We start from the raw sequence: 18,613 nt of genomic DNA on the forward strand, positions 1-18,613 counted from the left end.
AACACTTCATATCTGCCGTTTTTATATTTTGAAATGTAATTTAAAAAAGAAACGCTCGTCCGGCCCGAGTTGTTTTTTCAAAAATGATCCCGGACACAAGAAGCAGTTTATTGTAACTTTTATTCTTTAAAAAAAAAAAAAAAAACCCTCCTTCACGGTGGTTCTGCGAATATGTTCACACCTCTTTGACGCCGGGCTTGAAACGGATGTTCGGTCTGTTTCCGGGTCGTAAGAAGGTACGATCCATAGAAAATAAACCCGGAAGAGACGTGACGTGAATATCCTCCCGTTTTCCTCTCCTTTGGTTTTTCCTGTGCGATTCATTCATTCATTCATTCATTCATTCATTCATTCATCGGTGAATCGGCAAAAGCTGCGTGTTGACTTTCTCCTTTGGGATGATCTTTGGCCCGTCGCGTACAGCAAAAGTGAGAGAATAATGCAAAATGTGAGGTGGTCGGTTATAGGTAACAAAGCAGGCGTACTGGAAGGTATAAAAGGAAAACGCGGATACGATACGATTCAAAGCAAATATATTAAAGGGGCTTTCCTGGCACGCGGACAGAAATCTGCTTTGGCGTTCTCTTCCGAAGCCTTCGGCAAAATCTGCGGAGTGTGTACGGCGTAAGGCGGCGCCTTCCCGTGTTTTCTCCGGCCGGCGAAGGGCCTCCCGCGTCTTCGGACGCCGACATCCTTCCAAAAAAAAACCAAGAAAGAGACCGGCTCCGCCCTCGTTTCCGCGGTAGAAAAAAAAAAAAAAAAAAAAAAACCAACGCCGGCGTCTTCGCGAGCGGGAGGCGGAGGAGGTCGGCCGGGGCCTTCAGCCGAACAGTTTGATGAAGCAGGGGTGGCAGTAAGGCTTGTTCTCCTGCTCCTTGAAGCAGCCCTTGCTCAGGGGTTTCAGGCAGAAGTGGCACACCAGGTGGTGCGGGTGGTACTTGGCGCCCATGGCGGTGACGCAGCGGCCCAGGATCGGCTGCTGGCAGGCCTGGCACATGCTGCCGCGGGACTGGTGGTAGTGAGCCTCGCACAGGGGCTTCCCCTCGTGCTCGAAGAAGCTGCCGTTGACGAAGGGGCTGTAGCACTCCTGGGGAAGGGGGAAGCATTCGTTATCACCAGCCTGTTCACACACACACACACACACACACACACACACACACTTCCCGACACCTCCGGATGCAGCTCTCCGTGTGTGTCGTTCCGCTAGCTCAGTGTTTCCCGACCTTTTTTTGAGCCTCGGCACATATTTTATATTAGAAAAATCACACCACCAAATAATTATGTCAAAAACTGTTTTTAACCAATTAGAATGAGTCTCTTTCATGCTATTGAGGAAATAAGTGACCTATAAAGAATATTGTATAATGTATATCTTGTTATGAGGTTTCGTAAGAATGTGTATGACTCTGTTAAGGAACCTGTTCTAATAAATGTTCAAAAAAAAAAAGAATGAGTCTCTCTCAGGACTATTTACTGCGCTGATGCTTGAGCTGCCACAGATCAGGTTAGGCACCAAGTTAGGCTATGCAGTTTGTGTGTGTGTGTGTGTGTGTGTGTGTACGTATGTGTACGTCTTTGTCTTAAAAAAAAAAAAAAAAACTAACCCCAGCTTACTGTTCTGTATATTTCCTGTGCATCTTGTATTCGCAAGTGTTATTTGCAGTCCCTATGTCCTCTATTGTAAGTCGCTTTGGATAAAAACGTCTGCCAAATGTAATGTAATGTAAACCGTAGTCTCCATTTACTTAGTGTGAAATCTAATATATCTAATATCTGTAGATTTGTCAAGTTGCAATGCAATTTTCCCACTGAAGTGCAACTTTTCCAGAACACTTTTTTGCAATGTCTGACGACATGAGAGAATGAGAACAACTTTATTTATCCCGAAGGAAATTGTTGTGCTAGAGTTTCAAGCAAAAACATAACAGTAATAGATAATAGTAGGAAGGAGGAAGAATAAGAAATACAACGAAATATAAATGGTCTTAACTGTTAACTGTTAACTACAAAGATTTGAAGATTCCCTGCGGCTGAGGGAAGAGGAATTAAAAAGTCTGATAGCCATGTCATCATATCATCAATGTCATCAATATGTCTAAAAATTGTATTATTTGAGAGAATTCTGGCTATTTCTTTATCAACTCCAGAGCCGAGCATTTCTTCTCCAATGATTTAGCCGGCAGGTCGTATTAATGTTTTGCTGTTTGGATTCAGAGACGAGTTCAGCAACTCTCTAGCAGCTTTCACTGCTTTCTCACTCGTCTTGGTCGTTTTCAACAACGCTGCCTGTTTGTTGACGCAGATACAAGTACTTTTTATTTTAAAAATGTATCACGCAAAGCGTCACTAATCACTGATAAACAGATGCACAGGTTAATTCACCACCCGTCGCCATGGAATGGACACGCTGCCCACATAGACATAGGAAGACGCATTATTTGCGTTGGATAAATCATTTTCAGACCAATCGGGTGAAAGTGGGCATTTTTCCACGGCACACCTGATGATCTCTCACGGCACAGCGGTTGGGAAACACCATGCTAGCTCACTTACGTTTATATTTATATTAGTAATGATTTATCACTTATTAGCCACGCTGCCATACTAGCAGTGTCTCGCTCAGCGGTCGGGAAGTTATGAAGATAAATTTCACGGGTCAGGGGTCGTCGTAAAGGTGAAGAAATTAATTTGATCAGAAAGCCGACAAGTTTAACGGAAAAGGTGGCGAAAAGAAAAAAAAAAAGGATGATTATTGTGCATTTCGGGCTACGTGGACGGAGGAATTTAAATTTGGATCTGCGCTATGACTAATATGCTATGATAAAATAGTATCGAAGAAACGGTCAAATATAAAGCGGCACGTTGAAAAAATCCATGCGGCACCAGAGGTCGCATTAAAAGTAAGACATATTTAATTTATTATACGTTAAAAATACTACACGGCTCTCAATGAAATACATTTAGAAATATTTGTCTTTTATGGCTTTTATTAATCCAACCAGGAATGTTCACGTCCACCCATGATTGCCTCGCCGCCCCCAATTCGTTCATATTTATTGATATCTGTTATTTCAATTTAAATTTCCCCGATGTGGATCAGTAAAGTATTACAGCGGACCTTCACTTTTCCCTTCCAAGACCCCCCGCCAGAAGAGACGAGATGGTTTTGATGGTATTTCCAGATATATGAACCCTCAACGAACCTCGCTCAACTCTTTCCCAGCCTCCCGCAAACCCATCGACCCGGATCACACTCTTCTAGGGCGAAACTTCTGCCTTCTTCTAACACGTGGAGAAGTTTTCACGACCTCACTTGTATTTTTTTAAAAATCACAAAAAAAAAAAAAAAATCCGATCCAGGAAATAGCGAGGGTCCACCGAATCTTATCTTATCTTATCTTATCTGCTTACTAAGACACTTTATAGTTTCACTGAAACACTTTATAGTTTATAGTTTATTTTTATTTCTAATTCTGCCTTTCTTTTATTATTTATTACTGTTTTATATTCTGTAACTCTGGCACTGCAATTTCCTTCGGGATTAATAAAGTTGTTCTTATTCTTATTCTTATTCTTATTCTTAAAGAGGGAAATCCCAAGAAGTGTGTGTTTAAACAGACGCTTCTTTTCCCCGTCTGCCGAGGAGGCGGCAGAGCAGCCCTGGTTTTATTTTTATTTCTGCATATCGTATAAACCCTTTTTGCATTGTGTACTTTTGGACCAATTCTATCATGTAAATTGAACAAAATGAAAATTGCCATTTAAACACTGAATTTTTTGGGGCATTTTCTCCCAACTTTAAAATCATTAATGATCTTATATGAATGTACCGAAATTATTTTGGATGTAATCATCCCTACTATATTAAACAAAAGGGAAAAATAAGGACTTTCTCAATTCAATATTGCTTGAAAATACTTGAAATTAAAAAAAATAATAATCCCGGGGTGGCTGTGATTGGACGAGTCGGGGTTCAGCCTGGACCAATCACAGGGCTTGGCGGGCCTCTCATCCACACACGTGGACCTCGCAGTTTTATTTCAAACTGCTCAACCTCAAGCGAGGAACGCTACAAGACACACACACACACACACACACACACACTGCGAAGCCTCACCCTGCACACGAAGCACTGCGGGTGCCAGAGGGAGTTGAGCGCAGAGATGTAGTTTTCCAGGATGGGCTGGCTGCAGCCTTGGCAACGGGAGGCGAAGAGCGTGAGGAAGCACTGCTGGCAGTACTGCTGGCCCTCGCGGTCGTGGAACCCTGGCGGAGACGCGGGAAACACACCTTTTGAGCGTCTGAGGGCGTCCGAGGGCGCCGTCGACCGGCGAGCGCCGGATTTCCAGGCCGGAACGGAGACTCACCCTCGTCTCCGAAGGAACGTCCGCACTTGACGCAGCAGAAACACTCCGGGTGCCAGTTCTTGTCCAGAGCCGTCACCATTTTCTGGAAGGGACGGCGCAGGGGTTCAGGGTCGGGGAGGCCGCCGAACGCACGGGCGATAACGGCGGCCTCTTACGTTCAGGATGGGCTTGCTGCAGTGCGCGCAGTGCGGCGAGAAGAGCGTGAAGTAGTCCGACTCGCAGTACGGCCGCCCGTCCTTCTCGAAGAAGTTGCGGCTGCCCAGCTCCGCCTCGCACTCGGTGCAGACGAAGTGCTCCGGGTGCCAGACCTTCCCCAGGGCGGTCACCACCTGGGAGGAGGAGGGGGGGGACGGACGGCCGGTGAGGCTCCGCCGCCGAGGGGAATCCGCTCTCCCGCCGCCGGACACTCACCTGACCCACCACCGGCTTCTGGCAGGCCGAGCAGTTTCCTTTGGAGGACGTCTGCACGCCCTGCCGGCTCAGGTCCGACTGCAGGAGGCCCAGCATGCTGTCCAAGGAGCCGCCGGCCGAGGGCGGGGGCTGCGGGGGGGACGCCGGCTGCTGCGGCGCCAGGACCACCGGGCTCACGGCTGCCGCCGGCTGGAGGAGGAGGAGGAGGAGCGTGTTTGTCATTTGTAGTGAATATCGGGGTGAACACACACACACACACACACACACAATATACGGGACTATTTACTGCGCTGATGCTTGAGCTGCCCCTGATCAGGTTAGGCAGCAAGTTAGGCTATGCAGTGTGTGTGTGTGTGTGTGTGTGTGTGTGTGTACGTTTGTGTACGTCTTTGTCCCACAAAAAAAAAAAAAAAACCCAAGCTTACTCTTCTGTATATTTCCTGTGCATCTTGTATTTGCAAATGTATTTGCAGTGCTTATGTCCTCTATTGTAAGTCGCTTTGGATAAAAGCGTCTGCCAAATGTAATGTAATGTAATGTAATGTAATATACATACAATATACAATACAATATATTCTATTGTATTTCTTATTCTCCCTCTTTCCTACTATTATCTATTACTGTTATGTTTTTGCTTGAAACTCTGGCACAACAACACACACACACACACACACACAATATACATTCAATATACAATACAATATATTTTATTGTATTTCTTATTCTCCCTCCTTCCTACTATTATCTATTTTACTGTTATGTTTTTGATTGAAACTCTGGCACAACAACACACACACACACATGCTGATTCCGGAAAGACAGCGCCGTCTGCAGGAGCTTCAGCAGAACATCACCCGACCACAAGTCGTTTCTTGGCTTTTGTTTCACGCGCCAACAGCTGACACTGACACACACACACACACACACACACACACACACACACACACACACACACACACACACACACACACACACACACACACACACACACACACACACACACACACACACACACACACACACACTGAGGAATGCCCGGGCCGGCCTGCTGGCTCCGAGCAGCTGAATGTCTGAGGTCGTCCTGGAAACTATGACCTCCAACAGAAAGCCAGCAGAACATATGACAGAACATCTCAACGTGGTGTAGCGGAGATGGTGAATCGTCCTTTGTCTTCCCAGGCCACTCCACACACACACACACGCACACACACACACACACACACACACACACACACACATAAACTTGTGACCACTTCCTGTGCTCACGTGCTCCTTGCAGACTTTAAGAGAACACGTGGTTTAGAAACCAACCTCGAGTCTACAACTGCCCAACATCTCCAGCTACTCTGGAACGTGGGAAACCTTCTCACAAGTCTGGAGAACCTCTCACACCGGGAGGAGCCTTACTGTGCTCTGGACCCTGAAGTCAGACAGAGACGCCATCAGCTTGTCCAGCTCCAGCGTGGCTGAGGTCGCTGAGGGCTTCACAGGGCTGGAACACAACACACACACACACACACATCTCTGGTCAAGACTCGCAGCAGCTGTGATCATGGAGGACAAACATTGCATGTTCTTGGAAAATGCGTGCGATGAAGGAGCGTCAGACGGAGAGAGAGGAAGGAGAAGATGGAGGTCTGGTTTGGAGACACCGAGGAGAAGACGGGAGGGGAGGATGTGGAGGAGGATCGAGAAGGAGTCCATCAGAGGGACGGCACGTGGAAGATGTTCTGGAGATAAAGTCACACTGAGATGGTTTGGACGTGGACAGAGGAGGGATGGAGAAGATCTGGAGAAGATGCCGAGACCGGAGGAAGACCAGAGAGGAGGTTTACGAATGGAGGGAAAGAGGACAGGAGGTTATTTGGAGACCTCTGAAGGAACCAGGCCAAAGGAGAAGAAGCCTTCTGCCTTCTCCTGCGGAGCTCAAACTGCAAACCGAGACTCCGGACGAGTCTCGAAAGAAGCGGCGACGTTTAAAGGAGAAGACCTTCTGACGGCGGGGACGTCAGAAGGTCACGCTGCTCGAGTTAGGAGGAATTGGTTGATGTTATTACTTGGGAGAAGCATTTGTCTCCTTGTCCTTGGTCTTGTCTCGTTCGTCTTTCTTGGAAGAGGGGAACTGGGCCAGGATCTCATCTACAGCGGGAAAACACATCCCTGAGTATGATTACACACACACACACACACACACACACACACACACACACACACATGCAACAACCTGTGATGTTGAACTGTGTGGCGTTGAGCTCCTGCAGCAGATGGTCCAGTTCACTCAGACCTCCTCCCTGGGAGGCGGAGGAGAAGACCGGAGGAGGGTCTGCTGCACGAGGAGAGCGAGGTTTGCACACCGTGCTGCAAGACAGACCCGAGGTGCCTTCAGGAACGCTTGGACCAACCAAAACCCCCGACCGGGACGGCGGAATCTGCCGCAGAAGATGTTTGCAAAGCGGGAGATCTGCAGACGGTATTTACCTGTACAATTTGTCAGGGTTGGAGTTCTGCGAGGACTTCATGGCTGCAGAGACCGTCTGAGACAGAAGGTGGAGCGTCACGTCAGAGAACAAACAGCAGCGGGAAATCAGAGCGTAGAAACAAATAGCGAGCGCTTCCTTAAGATATGAATTTAATCGGCTGCAGAAGTGAATTTTTCTCATTTAAAATCACAGAAAACAAATGAATTTGGTCCAACCCCCCTATTAAACACACAAAATAAGGATGTTAACATAGAAAACCCCTGAAAAAGAAGGATAGTAATAATGTAAGGGACATCGAAAAGAAAAACGGTTATTGTAAACAAGCTTTCTTTGGGCTCATGATGATTCTTCAAAAAACACAAAATAAGCAGAAAGATATGAAACGATGCCACGTGCGATCTGAAGCAGCGGCCAAATTTCGATTTTCTCGCTCTCGTATTCGCGTCGTGAAATTCTTTTTGTATTTCCAGGGTAAAATTTGCTCAAATCGTACATCTTATCTTAAACAATCGGTTTATAAAATGATCGGTATCTTAAGGGATGGCTGGAGGTTTGGATATCACCGTCTCACCCATTCATTCACCTCCTCACCCATTCACACCGGTCAGCCTTTCACTCTATTCTTATCCCTGTTGGTGTCACTCCACTGGCGTCATGTTTATTTTTGTCATGGTTGTTGTCGTTCTGGTTGTCTATTCTCACCCTTGCTGTTTTTGTTTTTCTTTTGATTCTGCGGTCTATTCTTATCCTGGTTGTCGTTCATCTGCTGTCTATTTATTTGTGGATGTTTGTCTATCTTTTAACCGTCTATTCATATTCTTTAATTTATTAATGTGACAAAAGAATTTCCCTGACGGGGATCAACAAAGTGTATCTTATCTTAGGAGATAGCCTGTAGCGAAGCTCCTGCGGTGGCGAGGAGGTCCAGCTCAGCTCTGCAGCCGCCCCGTTAACGTGACGTCGGACTCAAACGGCGGCGGCGGCGGACGGTACCTGCTGCGGCGTGTACGCCGGCGGCGGGGGCCGGGCCTCGGCGGGGTCCTGGGAGACCGGGTCGGTGTTCTTGGGCGGGTCGGAGGTGAGCAGGACGGGGCACCGGGCCAGAGGGGAGCCGGTGTTCTCCAAATCGGCGAGGAGGGCATCTGGAGGGCAGAGAGGGATGAGGAGCCGGGCGACGGCGGACGGCGTCGGGTTTAGTCTCCGGATGATTCGAGATGGGAATTAAAGGCGGCCACGAAGACGAGGGCCGGGCGATATACCGGAGAAATACCGGAGGCTCGCGGTCCCATTACCGCCGCCGCTTTTTGAGTTTTGCAATAAATCGCTTCCTTATCAGTGATTTATTCCTCATTTGAAGTCGGCGTTGCGACTCTCCCGCTCCATATGGCCCGGCCCCGCGGGACATGAAGCCCCGCCGCCTCCCGCGATGCCGCCCAAGCCGTGGCGTGAAAGAAATGACAACATGGAGACGGGTCAGGAGAGCATGCGTGCGGTGACCGAGGACACACATGGGGTTAGATGAAGCCGGGACGGGACACGGGAGGAAGGGGGGCGTGCAGAGACCGTTACGTACCAAAGACAACAATACGAGGACTGAGAGGGTAGTTAAGTGGCTCAGACACTCCTGAGGAGAAACAGACAGCCTGTGTGACCAAAACAGCAGCGGCAGGTCGGACGGCGAGCGGAGGCGAGATCTTGCGGCCGCGCTCGCGCCGGAGTGGAGAAGATACGGAGGAGGAAGCGTGTTCGGCAGCTGATATCTTATTCCGCGTTTCCTCGTCCTTGTTGGGATCCTCCGCGGCCCGCCGGTCGTGTGACGCATCCTTTTATTGAGGTTAATTTCACGGAGGACGTCAGCGGACGCTTAGCCATTTCCCGAAACAAAAAGCTCCTCTGTAGACGGCGCTCCCGCGAGAGCCCGACGAAAGCCGGATAGAGATTTCCTGCTCTCGGAGAAGCCTCCCGCTGACCGGGCTGGAGATGAGGACCCACGGAGACGTCTCATGTTCCACAAATGTAGTTTGAGCTACTTCTGCATCGTCTGATTTCTAGCCTTATCTCCGAGAAGCTGTTAACACAGGAAAAGGCGTGTGTTGAGCGGGTCAGCTCCAGGGCCCGACCCTGACCAGAACCCTAATCCTAACCCCGACTGCGAAGGCCTCGTCCCCGCGGCGAGACCGGCCAGCGGCCCGCATCTCCGCCGCCGTCCATCAGTCGGCGGAGGTCGATCAGGATTCATGAGATGTTTGAACAAAATGCAAATCCACGCGTTCTCACGTTTTCCAGTCGGCTCCAAGAATGGGTCACGGGAGGACGGAAACGGCTGAAAAGCGAATCCGCAGGTTTTAGCAGATGCGGAAAACACACGCGCCGCGATTTTGGCCGCAACATCTCCCGCACCTCCTCCGGGTGGAACTCAAGGAGAGAAGCAGATCCTGAACGGGTAGGACGAACATCAGGACGACCCCGAGGCCCGCGGACACGTCCGAAGCGGCGAACCGGCTTCCGGTTCGCGCCGAGGTCCGGTTCGGAGTGTATGATGCAAGCAGAAGGTAAACACCAGAGCTCCTCACGCCGGGCCTTTCCCCCGCTGGACCAGACTGCTCATATAAGGAGGTGAACTTCTCTCAGCGGGAATTATGACCATATTTAGAGCTGCCCGTCGGCCTGTTTGTCTTGGCCAAAGGCCTCTCCGACAAGTGCTCCGTCTCGCCCCGAGTCCCGCCGGATCGGCGAACTCTCGGCTCCGCCGGGCGCCCGGCGTCCCCCCCCCCCCCCTCCTCCGGCGCCGCCGCCCGCCTCTCGGCGAGGAGCAATCCGATCCAGATGTGGCCAGATGCGCTCGGCTACGTCCAGGAGCGCGGCTCCCCCTCGGCCTCTCCGTTCCGAGGTGGACTTCGAGGAGAGGGGAGGAGGAAGGGGAAAAAGGTCTTTTCTATTTTTACTGGATCTCCGCTGCGGTCCGGGGGCTATTTCTGAGCCGCTTCTTCCCCGACGGCGTGAGACGAAGCCCTCCTCCAACATCTTCGCCTTCAAAATGGAAGGCCGATCTCCTCCCGCGCCTCGATCTCCGCCTCGGCGCCCAACTTGTTGAGACGATGGAGGAGACGGTCCGCCGTGGAGCCGTCGCAATCTAATTTAGAGGGAGTTTACAAGGCGGGCCGGAGACGCCGGCCGGCCGGATGCAGGGAGCCGGAGCGACCTGAGGGACTCAGTTTGAAAAGTACTGGGTTCTCGCGGCGGAGAAGTTGGACCGGAGCTCAGAAGATGCTTTTCCGTGGCTGAGAATGCAGATAAAGACGTGAACAAAACCTCCTTACATCAGTACGGACAGAGCAGAGAGGAGAGGAGGGAGGGGGTGAAAATCCCAGACCGTGTTTCCTCTGGCACACCACCCCTCCCTCAGACCTCCACATATGTGGACATGCAGATCTCCGCACTCACCCAGGTCCTCCATGATCTCCGCTCAGCCGCTCGGTGGTCGACGGGGTCCGGCGGGCAGCATGCAGGGGGCCGGGCGGGACGGCCGGGGCTTCTCGTCCGGTCCGCAAGAACTTCTCCAACACCGTTATCCGCCAGCGGAGGAGAAGGAGGAGGAGGAAGAGGAGGGCGTCCCGCTCCTTCTGTTTTTTTTCCTCCTTCCCCCTCGCAGGACCGTCTTCCTGTGCGGGAGCGGGAAGGCGTAGCTGCGCGGCTGCGGTTGCAGAGCCGCATTCCCCGGACACACGACGTCAGCCGGCATTCCGAGGCCATATTTGGGAGAGAAAATGAAGGTTTGCAGCGCCGCGGCCGGGAACTCTCGTTCCCAGCCGGGTCCACCCCCGCGCAGGGATCCGTCCCGGATGATCTTCCCCCCCCAGCAGGATCCCCCGGTGGCCACCGTGTCGACGGGAGTGGACCGTCCAAGCGCGGATGCCCCGCTGGTTTCCACGCGGTGAACCCCGCCTGCGGTCCGGGATGTTCTCCGTGTGAACCTTGACCTTGGGGGGACCCTCGGGCAAACGGTCCTTCCTCAACCCCGGGTTTGTGGAGACCTAGAGGCCTTTTTTTTTGTTACTTTCAGTCGGCGGCCCGACGGGGAACATTGCAAGGAACCGCAGGTCAACCAAATAGTCTCCGGTTCCCCATCGCCGCCATCCTGCGTTTGACCTCCTCCATCGGAGCGGGTCGACGCATTGGAAAACCCGTGCCTTTTTCTGATAAACCCCGGAGCGAACATTAACCGCCGAGCGGTTGTTCAGTTCCGCCCTCTTTAAAATGGAAAAAGTGGAAACAAACTGTAAAAAAACCAAAACAGGAAAATCTTTAATTAAGCAAGCTCACAGTTACACGCTAGGTCGTTTGTGATTAGGGGAGGGTGCCGCATTAATGACACGTGGTGACGGGCATCTTTTTCCCAAAACTAAAGCGTTAACATCACAGAAGTCTCTTCTTAAGTATATGGTTTGTCACGAGCGAGTCGTCCGCTGACCAGAACCTCCTCTGGTGTCCGGGGTGGAACCGCCTTTGGTCTCCGGTCTTGAAACACACAAAGAACTGACAACAGACCCAAGTAACGAGCAGACGACGATACCATTGACGACATTATTGTGAAGACCTTCTTTCCGGGGAGGAAATCAAATTTACAACCCGAGTGGAAGAATCGGACCGAGGAAACCATAGGTTTATACATTTGCGTGGAAATAATGACCGGATGCGGTTTGTCCATTCAGACCCCGGGTTCCAAACCCATGCATGCTTCTTAACGTGGGGCGTGACACACAGAGACACCTTCACCTGTTCCAAAATATTAATGACAATAATTATAATAAGTCACCAAACACACACACGCGCACACACACACACACACACACACACACACACACACCGCCATACTTTTCAAACAAATGTCTTCACTCAGGAAATTGGAGCCGGTTAGTGCATAAGAGCACATTCAACGAGCAGGTCTGCGTGTGATGTGGAAATCATAGTTGCCATAAAAATTACTTGTGAAGCAAATTGGGGGGAGGGGGAGGGGGGGGGGGTTGGGGTGCCGGGATGATAGCATAAAGGTAACATGGACAGGTCTGGTTACCCAAAATGTCCCCAGCCGTCAACTGAAATTACATAATATATCCTCCACCCCGTTACTTCTTCACTGCAGTTAATCCACACACAACCATTCCCATCCTTCCCTGGCGCGGCGATCACTGCACCGCCTGTTCATTGGCGGTGCTACCGGAGTCCTGAGGCTTCATCACGTCGGGGAGTTCGGGGGGGCTGGAGAAGGCCTCGATGTGCAGCTGCTCGAACATCTCATCTGGAGGAGAGGGCAGAGCAGACCGGATTAGTAAGCCGCCACGCGTAAGCCGGGCCGGGTGTGTCGCGGGCGACGTCCGACGTTCGGGCCGAGATCGAGCAGAGCACTCGTGACAGACGTGCACGACGTCCGCCGGGGTGAAGCCGGGCAGGTATGTCTGTGTCCAATGTGTGGGTAAGAATTTCCACCGCATCATTTGAGTGTGTCTGCTGGATGAGCGCTCCTGAACCTCGCCGAGGGATCCAGCCATTATCACATCCGGGCTGAACGCGCTTCACGCCAAGACGCGGTCGCGCGCTCTTCGCCGGAGGCCTCGGGTTCTACATATTACACTTCCGGTTTCAAAATTATTCCATGAACTTAACATCCCCTTTCTCGTACGATTCAGACGACTTCTTTATTTCTGTCAAATCACCGAAACCTGCAAATCATCTTCTTTCATCTGAGACCGAAGTGCATTTTTGACGAGAATTGAAAGGCCTCAGCAAAGTTACTCAATTGCTGCTTTGGAAACGTAAACTCTCCTCTTCAAAAGGCTCAAAACAAACACAAAAATGAGGGAGGGGGGACACGAACGTACCGCTGATTCGGAAAGCCAGACCGACTGTTGCTGGTGCCTGTGGTCTGGCAGTTTGGTTGGTGAACCCACAGTCGCCGAGGGTTTTGCAGTCCTCTAGCATCTGGTCATCCTGTGGATTAACAGGACAAGGGTAGAAGAAGATTCACCCTCTGAGTGTACCGTGAGCTTTGAGAACGGACAGACGGGGCGAACGCCCGCAACGTCAGGGCGATGAGATCGGGATTCCCGGGCGGACGAAGGCCCGGAGCTCACCTTGTAGAGCCGCTGGTCCTCGGGCGGCTTCTTTAGGATTCCCTCAACAATACGCTTCAGCTCATAGACTGTGGTGGACTCCTTGGCATCTGTAAAGATTGTGGTCTTGTGACGCCGGATCATCAAGAACACGTCCTGAAAAACAGGGCGTAAATGCCGTTTGACTTTGTCCGACAGAAACGTCACTTTCGGCTCTGCAGCTGAGTCCCACAATGAAGTATCCCCTGTAATGTCGGAGAAACTGTGGCAGAGCCATTAGATTTGCATGGAATCTCACGGTAAGCTGTAAAATGACGTTATTGCTACGCTGACTAGGGGTAACAAGTGTACAGATTGAATTTCTCTCTCAGCCAAGACCCTTAAAATGAGCTATCGACCGGTTATTTTCCAGATCCGGGTGTTGAAGAGCTGAGAACCGGCTTTACATGCAGATGTAGCTCACAGTGTTCATGCTAGCAACAACAGAAAACTAAGTGAAACCGACACAATTAGCTCCGAGCTAAGAGAAAATAAGCCCACACGTAGCAGACGTAAGGTTTCCGGGTGTACGAGCTGCAGGAACACGATACTATGTTTTCACCCGACGAGAGTACTCCGACTGGTTTTAACTGGTTAATTTTAGCTCGCCTCCGAGGTTAGCTTAGCTAAGTTGACTCGCTACGAGCCCTCGTTTTATTAAATGGGAGGATGAGGCTAGGCTAGCAGCTTAGCAAGAGCTAGCTAACAAACAAAGGGCCTACATTAGCGTTCATACAGCCGACAAAATCGTCAGCGGTATAACCACACACTGAACGCCGAGACGCTGCGTGTATCCACACGCCGATCCCCCCAAAACACAGACAAAAATGACATTTACCATCTCAAGTACTCAGCTAGCTAGCCCGTTGCGCCAGCCCGGTTAGTGCAGCAGAACCCCCCCAAACTGCACCGCTTACGGCGATTGCGCAATTTAGCCGCGCACGGCGGCATTCACGACGCGCCCTTGCGCAACGTTACGTATGTTTGTCAGAATTTGGCGCGAGCTAGGTGGCTGACGGAGAAACGGCGGAGAAACCACACAAACATCACAAAAAACATGGTCAGTAGATTTCTCTGTTTGGTACGTGGACTGTCAGTTGAATCCCGCCATTAGACCGCTTGCTATCGAGCTGACGCTCTTTTCGTTTGCCAGATTTGCGTTAAAAACGGGCTGTTTTGGGGCTGTTATATGCCCCCGACTATGCTAGTAATGTGTTTAGCAGCAGCTGCAGTGACACCGATCTAAGCTAACATGCAAACATGAGCTGACGTGCAGGATTTTCTCATCTTGTGCCTCGTAGGAGCAGTGTTTCCTCAAAAGCATGGGTGTGTAGACCAGACTGACCCGCTTTTCCACCTCGACATTTCCTTTACTTCGTCCATTACTGGACAACTCTTCTATTATGGTCCCTTACAGAGACCACATTGGTGGGACAGTACACGTTAGATGTTTTGGAGAGAAGGTCAGAGACTGAGCCAGACTGAGATGGTTGGGTCTTGGACAGAGGAGGGAGAGGGACTATATTGGTAGACGGATGCTGGATTTGACCAAAGAGAAGATGGATGGACGTGAAGGTAGTTGGTGTGAGAGAGGAGGATGCAGGGAAGTAGGGTTAGATGGAGAAGGTCGATTCGCTTCGGCGACCCCTTAAGGGACAAGGCGACATTATCATCAACGATCTGCTGTCTTGTCTGTTCCAGCTCATCCTTGCAGAGAAGCGCTGAGGAAAATGCCATTGGCAGTGGAGTCCACCATGTCCAGGGTTCCTCTCCCTTCCCACTTCTCCTACGCAGACCAGTCCTTTTCCCTAAAAAAGCGACGTCACTTTTCCTCCTCGTCAACATCCAACTCATCCGGTTCATCCCTGGATGGATCCTCAACCCTCATGCCGCCGCTGCCACCGTCTAAGGGATGCCCCCCTGTGAGCAGGTTGTTCCCCCAGCGGCCATCGCCCTGGACGCCCCTGTCCGGTTCGCTCTGCAAGTCCCCCCTCGCCCACTCCGAGTTTGACCCCAGCAAGCAGCAGTCGTACTTCAGTCAGTGTTTCACTAATCTGGGCCTGCTGGGAAGGGGCTGCTTCGGAGAAGTCTTCAAGGTGAGCGTTATCTGAATAATTCCATTACATCACAGTTACATTACAGTCATTTGGCAGTCGCCGCTGTGTTCATGCAGAAATGCAAAAATTCACGGCAAAGATACTCCTACAGTAGTACCCGGGTTATATATTTTCTTAATGAATCTCACAGACATTCCATGATTATCATTCGCAACGTGACCTCCAGACATCACATCTGACTTCAGACGGAGCCCGACTGGCCCCTGACAAGAAGGCAAATGAGGATGTTCATTCTTAATGGTTTCCTTTTTTTCAAGGTGGAAAGCAATAAGGACGGACGGCAGTATGCCATTAAACGCTCTTCCCATCGCTTCAGGGGAAACAGTGAGCGGAACCGGCGCGTGAAGGAGGCCAGGAACCACGAACGCATCTGTCCACACCCACACATCCTGAACTTTGTAGCAGCCTGGGAGGAGTATGGCAGGCTGTACATCCAGACGGAGCTGTGCAGAACCAGTCTGCTGCTCCACGCAGAGAAGCAGCCTCGTGGCACAGGTTTACTCTGAGTTGAACAATAACAGATTCTGATGCTGCACCGAGTTTGATGCTGTGCTCCGAGTGAGTCTCTTAAGTGACTCGACCTTGTCATGCCGTTGTCCGTTCCAGATGAGCGAGCGGCATGGGGTTACCTCTGCGACCTACTTTCAGCGCTAGAACACCTGCACTCCAACGGTTTCATCCATCTGGACCTCAAGCCCGCGAACGTCCTCATCACCGATTCCGGACGCCTCAAGCTGGCGGACTTTGGGCTTTTACTTGAGTTCAACAAGAAGGCAGATCTCGTGCAGGACATCGTGAAGGATGACGTTCAGGAGGGAGATCCCAGATACATGGCTCCTGAGCTTCTCCGTGGGGAGTATGGACCTGCTGCAGATATTTTCAGGTAGAACTTGGAATAACGCCCCACGTATGCGACTCATTCTCCAAATGAATCGGAAGCTAAAACTGCGGTGTGATTTTCCCCTCAGTTTGGGCATCTCCATTCTGGAGCTTGCCTGTAACATTGAAGTTCCCAATGGTGGAGAAAGCTGGCAGCGGCTCAGGCAGGGCTGCCTCCCTGCAGAGCTTACCGGCGGTAAGGTTACTTGTCATTAGCTGGCCCGTCGTTTCACTCAAACGACGTACGTTATTACAGTTCCCGTACTTGCAGGCCTATCGGCTGAGCTTCGGACCGTACTGCAGATGATGTTGTCGCCACAACCTTCTGAAAGGCCGACAGTCTCTGAGCTTCTCGCCCTGCCGGCTGTAAAGAAACGCAGGTGGAAGAGACGCGTTTACCTTTTGTTTGCCGAGTCCCTGTTGACTTTGGCCTCCCTCTGCAAGGTAACGTGTCCCACACACCTTCGGATTGGACTGGAAAATATGAAACATGATAAAAACGTATCCTCATTTCAATGTGTTTTCGTCCTTTTAGTCCGTCGTGCGCTTCGGATGCGGAATTCTCTCTTATTTTAACATATCACTCCTCCCTCGCTGGACCAAGCCGCTGCCCTGCACTCCCCCGAAGGGCAGCTGGGACAAGGATTTAACCTTGCCCCTTAGTGCCATGCACGCTGACTCAGGTGGTCCGGAGGATGACACAGTATTCCTCTTGGATTCCTTGCACTCGAAGATTTCCCCTTCCTTCTCGCACAGGTACAGTTCGAATTATGTTGTCGTGGAGCCTCGCCGCTCAACCTGAAAAAAGGCTACCGTGAATTCAGAACTATAGGCCGCACCTACTTATTTTTGATTTTTTCAAGAAATTGCACATAAATAAGCCACACTTATCTACAAGCCCCAGGTGTCACCATTCCAGTGAGATATGAACGCAGCAAGGAAAGATTTTTTTTTTTTTTGAAAACTTTTAATTAAATCAGTGACGATAACATCTACAACTACCGGTACGTAACGCAAATGCTTCTTTTCGAAACAGATGCCGAACTTACGTGCAGCAACTCCATTTCCTTGTTGGAGAGCCAGACTGATCGCTTTCTGCTTGAAAGCGGCATCAAATGCATTTCTGCATGTCTTTTTCATAACGGGGCTGTGTGCTATAAGCGCAAATAGGCTGATCTGAAGAATTAGCCTAAATGAGAGTGGGTTTGCAGAAACTGTTACATTTGTCCACTGTGAAGGCGTTTGCGGAAGGAAGCTACCCCATAAAAAATCCTTAAATTTGCCGCATCGTTGTAAAAGTTTTCAAAGCGTGTGAAAAAAGTAGTGGCTTATATGCTGGAATTTACGGTACATATGACTTCAAAACGTTTCAAGAAGTCGATCGCATTTCTCCCTTAATGTTGACATTTTGAGGAGTTTCATACAAACAAGACCAAAAAGAGCCAAAAACTTTTTTTTGTCTTTCTGGCGAGCTAAAATCAATGTCGTTATCCCATTCCATGTCAGATTTAATCACCGGCAATTTTCTCTATTCAACAGGGTGAAATCCAAAGGGTCTGTGAAGAGTACATCCACTCCTCTACCAGGCTCTCAGACACACGATCACCAAAGTCCTGCCGGCATACCCTCTTACTCACATCTGTGGAACGGCTCCCCGGGTCATTTTCCGCACACACCATCCAGCATCCACGCAAAGGATTTCCACACGCCCGGCTGCAGCCCCGGCCGCGCAGAGATTCGCGCAAGCGTCCTTGAGGACGCCGGCTCACCGAGTCGAAACGGGCTCCGCGCAGAGGTGACTTTACCCCGGCCCATGTTTGAGCCAAAGAACCTACTCGGTCTGTTTGAGGAAACCGCTCTGGAGGGACAGCCGTGACTGCAGGATGGGGGGACATATCATTTTGGAGCTAAGACAATCATCATGTATGAATGTATAAGTGTTTCACTGTTTAGTTCGTATGAACTGATTCTGCAATCCGTGAGCGTTGCTGTAAAAGCTTCTTTAATATGTATTATGTATGTAAACAATGACAGTAATCAGACTGTAAAGCACTTTATATCCGTGTGTGAATGCGGTCATTTACTGCAAGTGCAATTCATGCCGCGAGGGGTATTTGTTTTGTTGTAAGCTACATCGGCGGCTTGTCGTTCTCGTGGGGCGCGCGTCTCACCAATATGAGAATAAATAGGGGCTGTTCAGAGAAAGGGAA

The 18,613-nt window shown here is 50.4% G+C and overlaps 3 protein-coding genes across 5 annotated transcripts; 1 reads left to right on the forward strand and 2 right to left on the reverse strand.

Moving 5' to 3' along the window:
- Positions 1 to 103: 103 nt before the first annotated feature.
- On the reverse strand, positions 104 to 11,129 carry LOC147215045 (transforming growth factor beta-1-induced transcript 1 protein-like). Of its 2 annotated transcripts, XM_086140966.1 has the most exons (12): positions 10,703 to 11,129; positions 8,832 to 8,882; positions 8,252 to 8,400; positions 7,257 to 7,312; positions 7,003 to 7,136; positions 6,836 to 6,917; positions 6,186 to 6,270; positions 4,779 to 4,967; positions 4,523 to 4,696; positions 4,368 to 4,449; positions 4,118 to 4,266; positions 104 to 1,087 (listed from the first exon to the last, which is right to left on the reverse strand). In XM_086140966.1, exons 1-12 carry the CDS (start codon positions 10,713 to 10,715, stop codon positions 821 to 823), a joined length of 1,431 nt encoding a protein of 476 aa, XP_085997092.1. In that variant the 5' UTR covers positions 10,716 to 11,129; the 3' UTR covers positions 104 to 820. The 2 variants fall into 2 exon arrangements, with proteins under 2 accessions (XP_085997092.1, XP_085997093.1); XM_086140967.1 differs by lacking the exon at positions 8,832 to 8,882 and having other exon boundaries at positions 10,703 to 11,125.
- Positions 11,130 to 11,536: 407 nt separating this feature from the next.
- LOC147215046 (elongin-B-like) lies at positions 11,537 to 14,369 on the reverse strand. Its single transcript, XM_086140971.1, has 4 exons — positions 14,246 to 14,369; positions 13,390 to 13,524; positions 13,138 to 13,246; positions 11,537 to 12,557 (listed from the first exon to the last, which is right to left on the reverse strand). Exons 1-4 carry the CDS (start codon positions 14,246 to 14,248, stop codon positions 12,445 to 12,447), a joined length of 360 nt encoding a protein of 119 aa, XP_085997097.1. The 5' UTR covers positions 14,249 to 14,369; the 3' UTR covers positions 11,537 to 12,444.
- On the forward strand, positions 13,625 to 18,608 carry pkmyt1 (protein kinase, membrane associated tyrosine/threonine 1). Of its 2 annotated transcripts, none has more exons than XM_086140964.1 (8): positions 13,625 to 13,667; positions 15,109 to 15,503; positions 15,782 to 16,019; positions 16,131 to 16,407; positions 16,493 to 16,599; positions 16,675 to 16,847; positions 16,939 to 17,159; positions 17,943 to 18,608. In XM_086140964.1, exons 1-8 carry the CDS (start codon positions 13,655 to 13,657, stop codon positions 18,277 to 18,279), a joined length of 1,761 nt encoding a protein of 586 aa, XP_085997090.1. In that variant the 5' UTR covers positions 13,625 to 13,654; the 3' UTR covers positions 18,280 to 18,608. The 2 variants fall into 2 exon arrangements, with proteins under 2 accessions (XP_085997090.1, XP_085997091.1); XM_086140965.1 differs by lacking the exon at positions 13,625 to 13,667 and adding an exon at positions 14,396 to 14,467.
- The last annotated feature ends 5 nt before the right edge of the window (positions 18,609 to 18,613 follow it).

This window comes from Fistularia commersonii, chromosome 33 (genome assembly GCF_037954325.1).
Source record: "Fistularia commersonii isolate RoL2024-O1a breed Wild chromosome 33, RoL_Fcom_v1.0, whole genome shotgun sequence".
Classification (NCBI taxonomy): Eukaryota; Metazoa; Chordata; class Actinopteri; order Syngnathiformes; family Fistulariidae; genus Fistularia; species Fistularia commersonii.

Bases quoted from the DNA above. Each gene is read 5' to 3' on its own strand.
- LOC147215045 (XM_086140966.1), bottom strand. The intron at 6,271-6,835 runs GTAATAACATCA...GTTGTGTTCCAG, and splicing joins GAGACAAATGCTTCTCCCAA to CCCTGTGAAGCCCTCAGCGA. The intron at 4,450-4,522 runs GTAAGAGGCCGC...CGTCCCTTCCAG, and splicing joins GCAGCAAGCCCATCCTGAAC to AAAATGGTGACGGCTCTGGA.
- pkmyt1 (XM_086140964.1), top strand. The intron at 15,504-15,781 runs GTGAGCGTTATC...CTTTTTTTCAAG, and splicing joins GCTTCGGAGAAGTCTTCAAG to GTGGAAAGCAATAAGGACGG. The intron at 16,600-16,674 runs GTAAGGTTACTT...CCGTACTTGCAG, and splicing joins CCCTGCAGAGCTTACCGGCG to GCCTATCGGCTGAGCTTCGG.
- LOC147215046 (XM_086140971.1), bottom strand. The intron at 13,247-13,389 runs GTGAGCTCCGGG...GTTAATCCACAG, and splicing joins AGGACCAGCGGCTCTACAAG to GATGACCAGATGCTAGAGGA. The intron at 12,558-13,137 runs GTACGTTCGTGT...CCTCTCCTCCAG, and splicing joins TCTGGCTTTCCGAATCAGCG to ATGAGATGTTCGAGCAGCTG.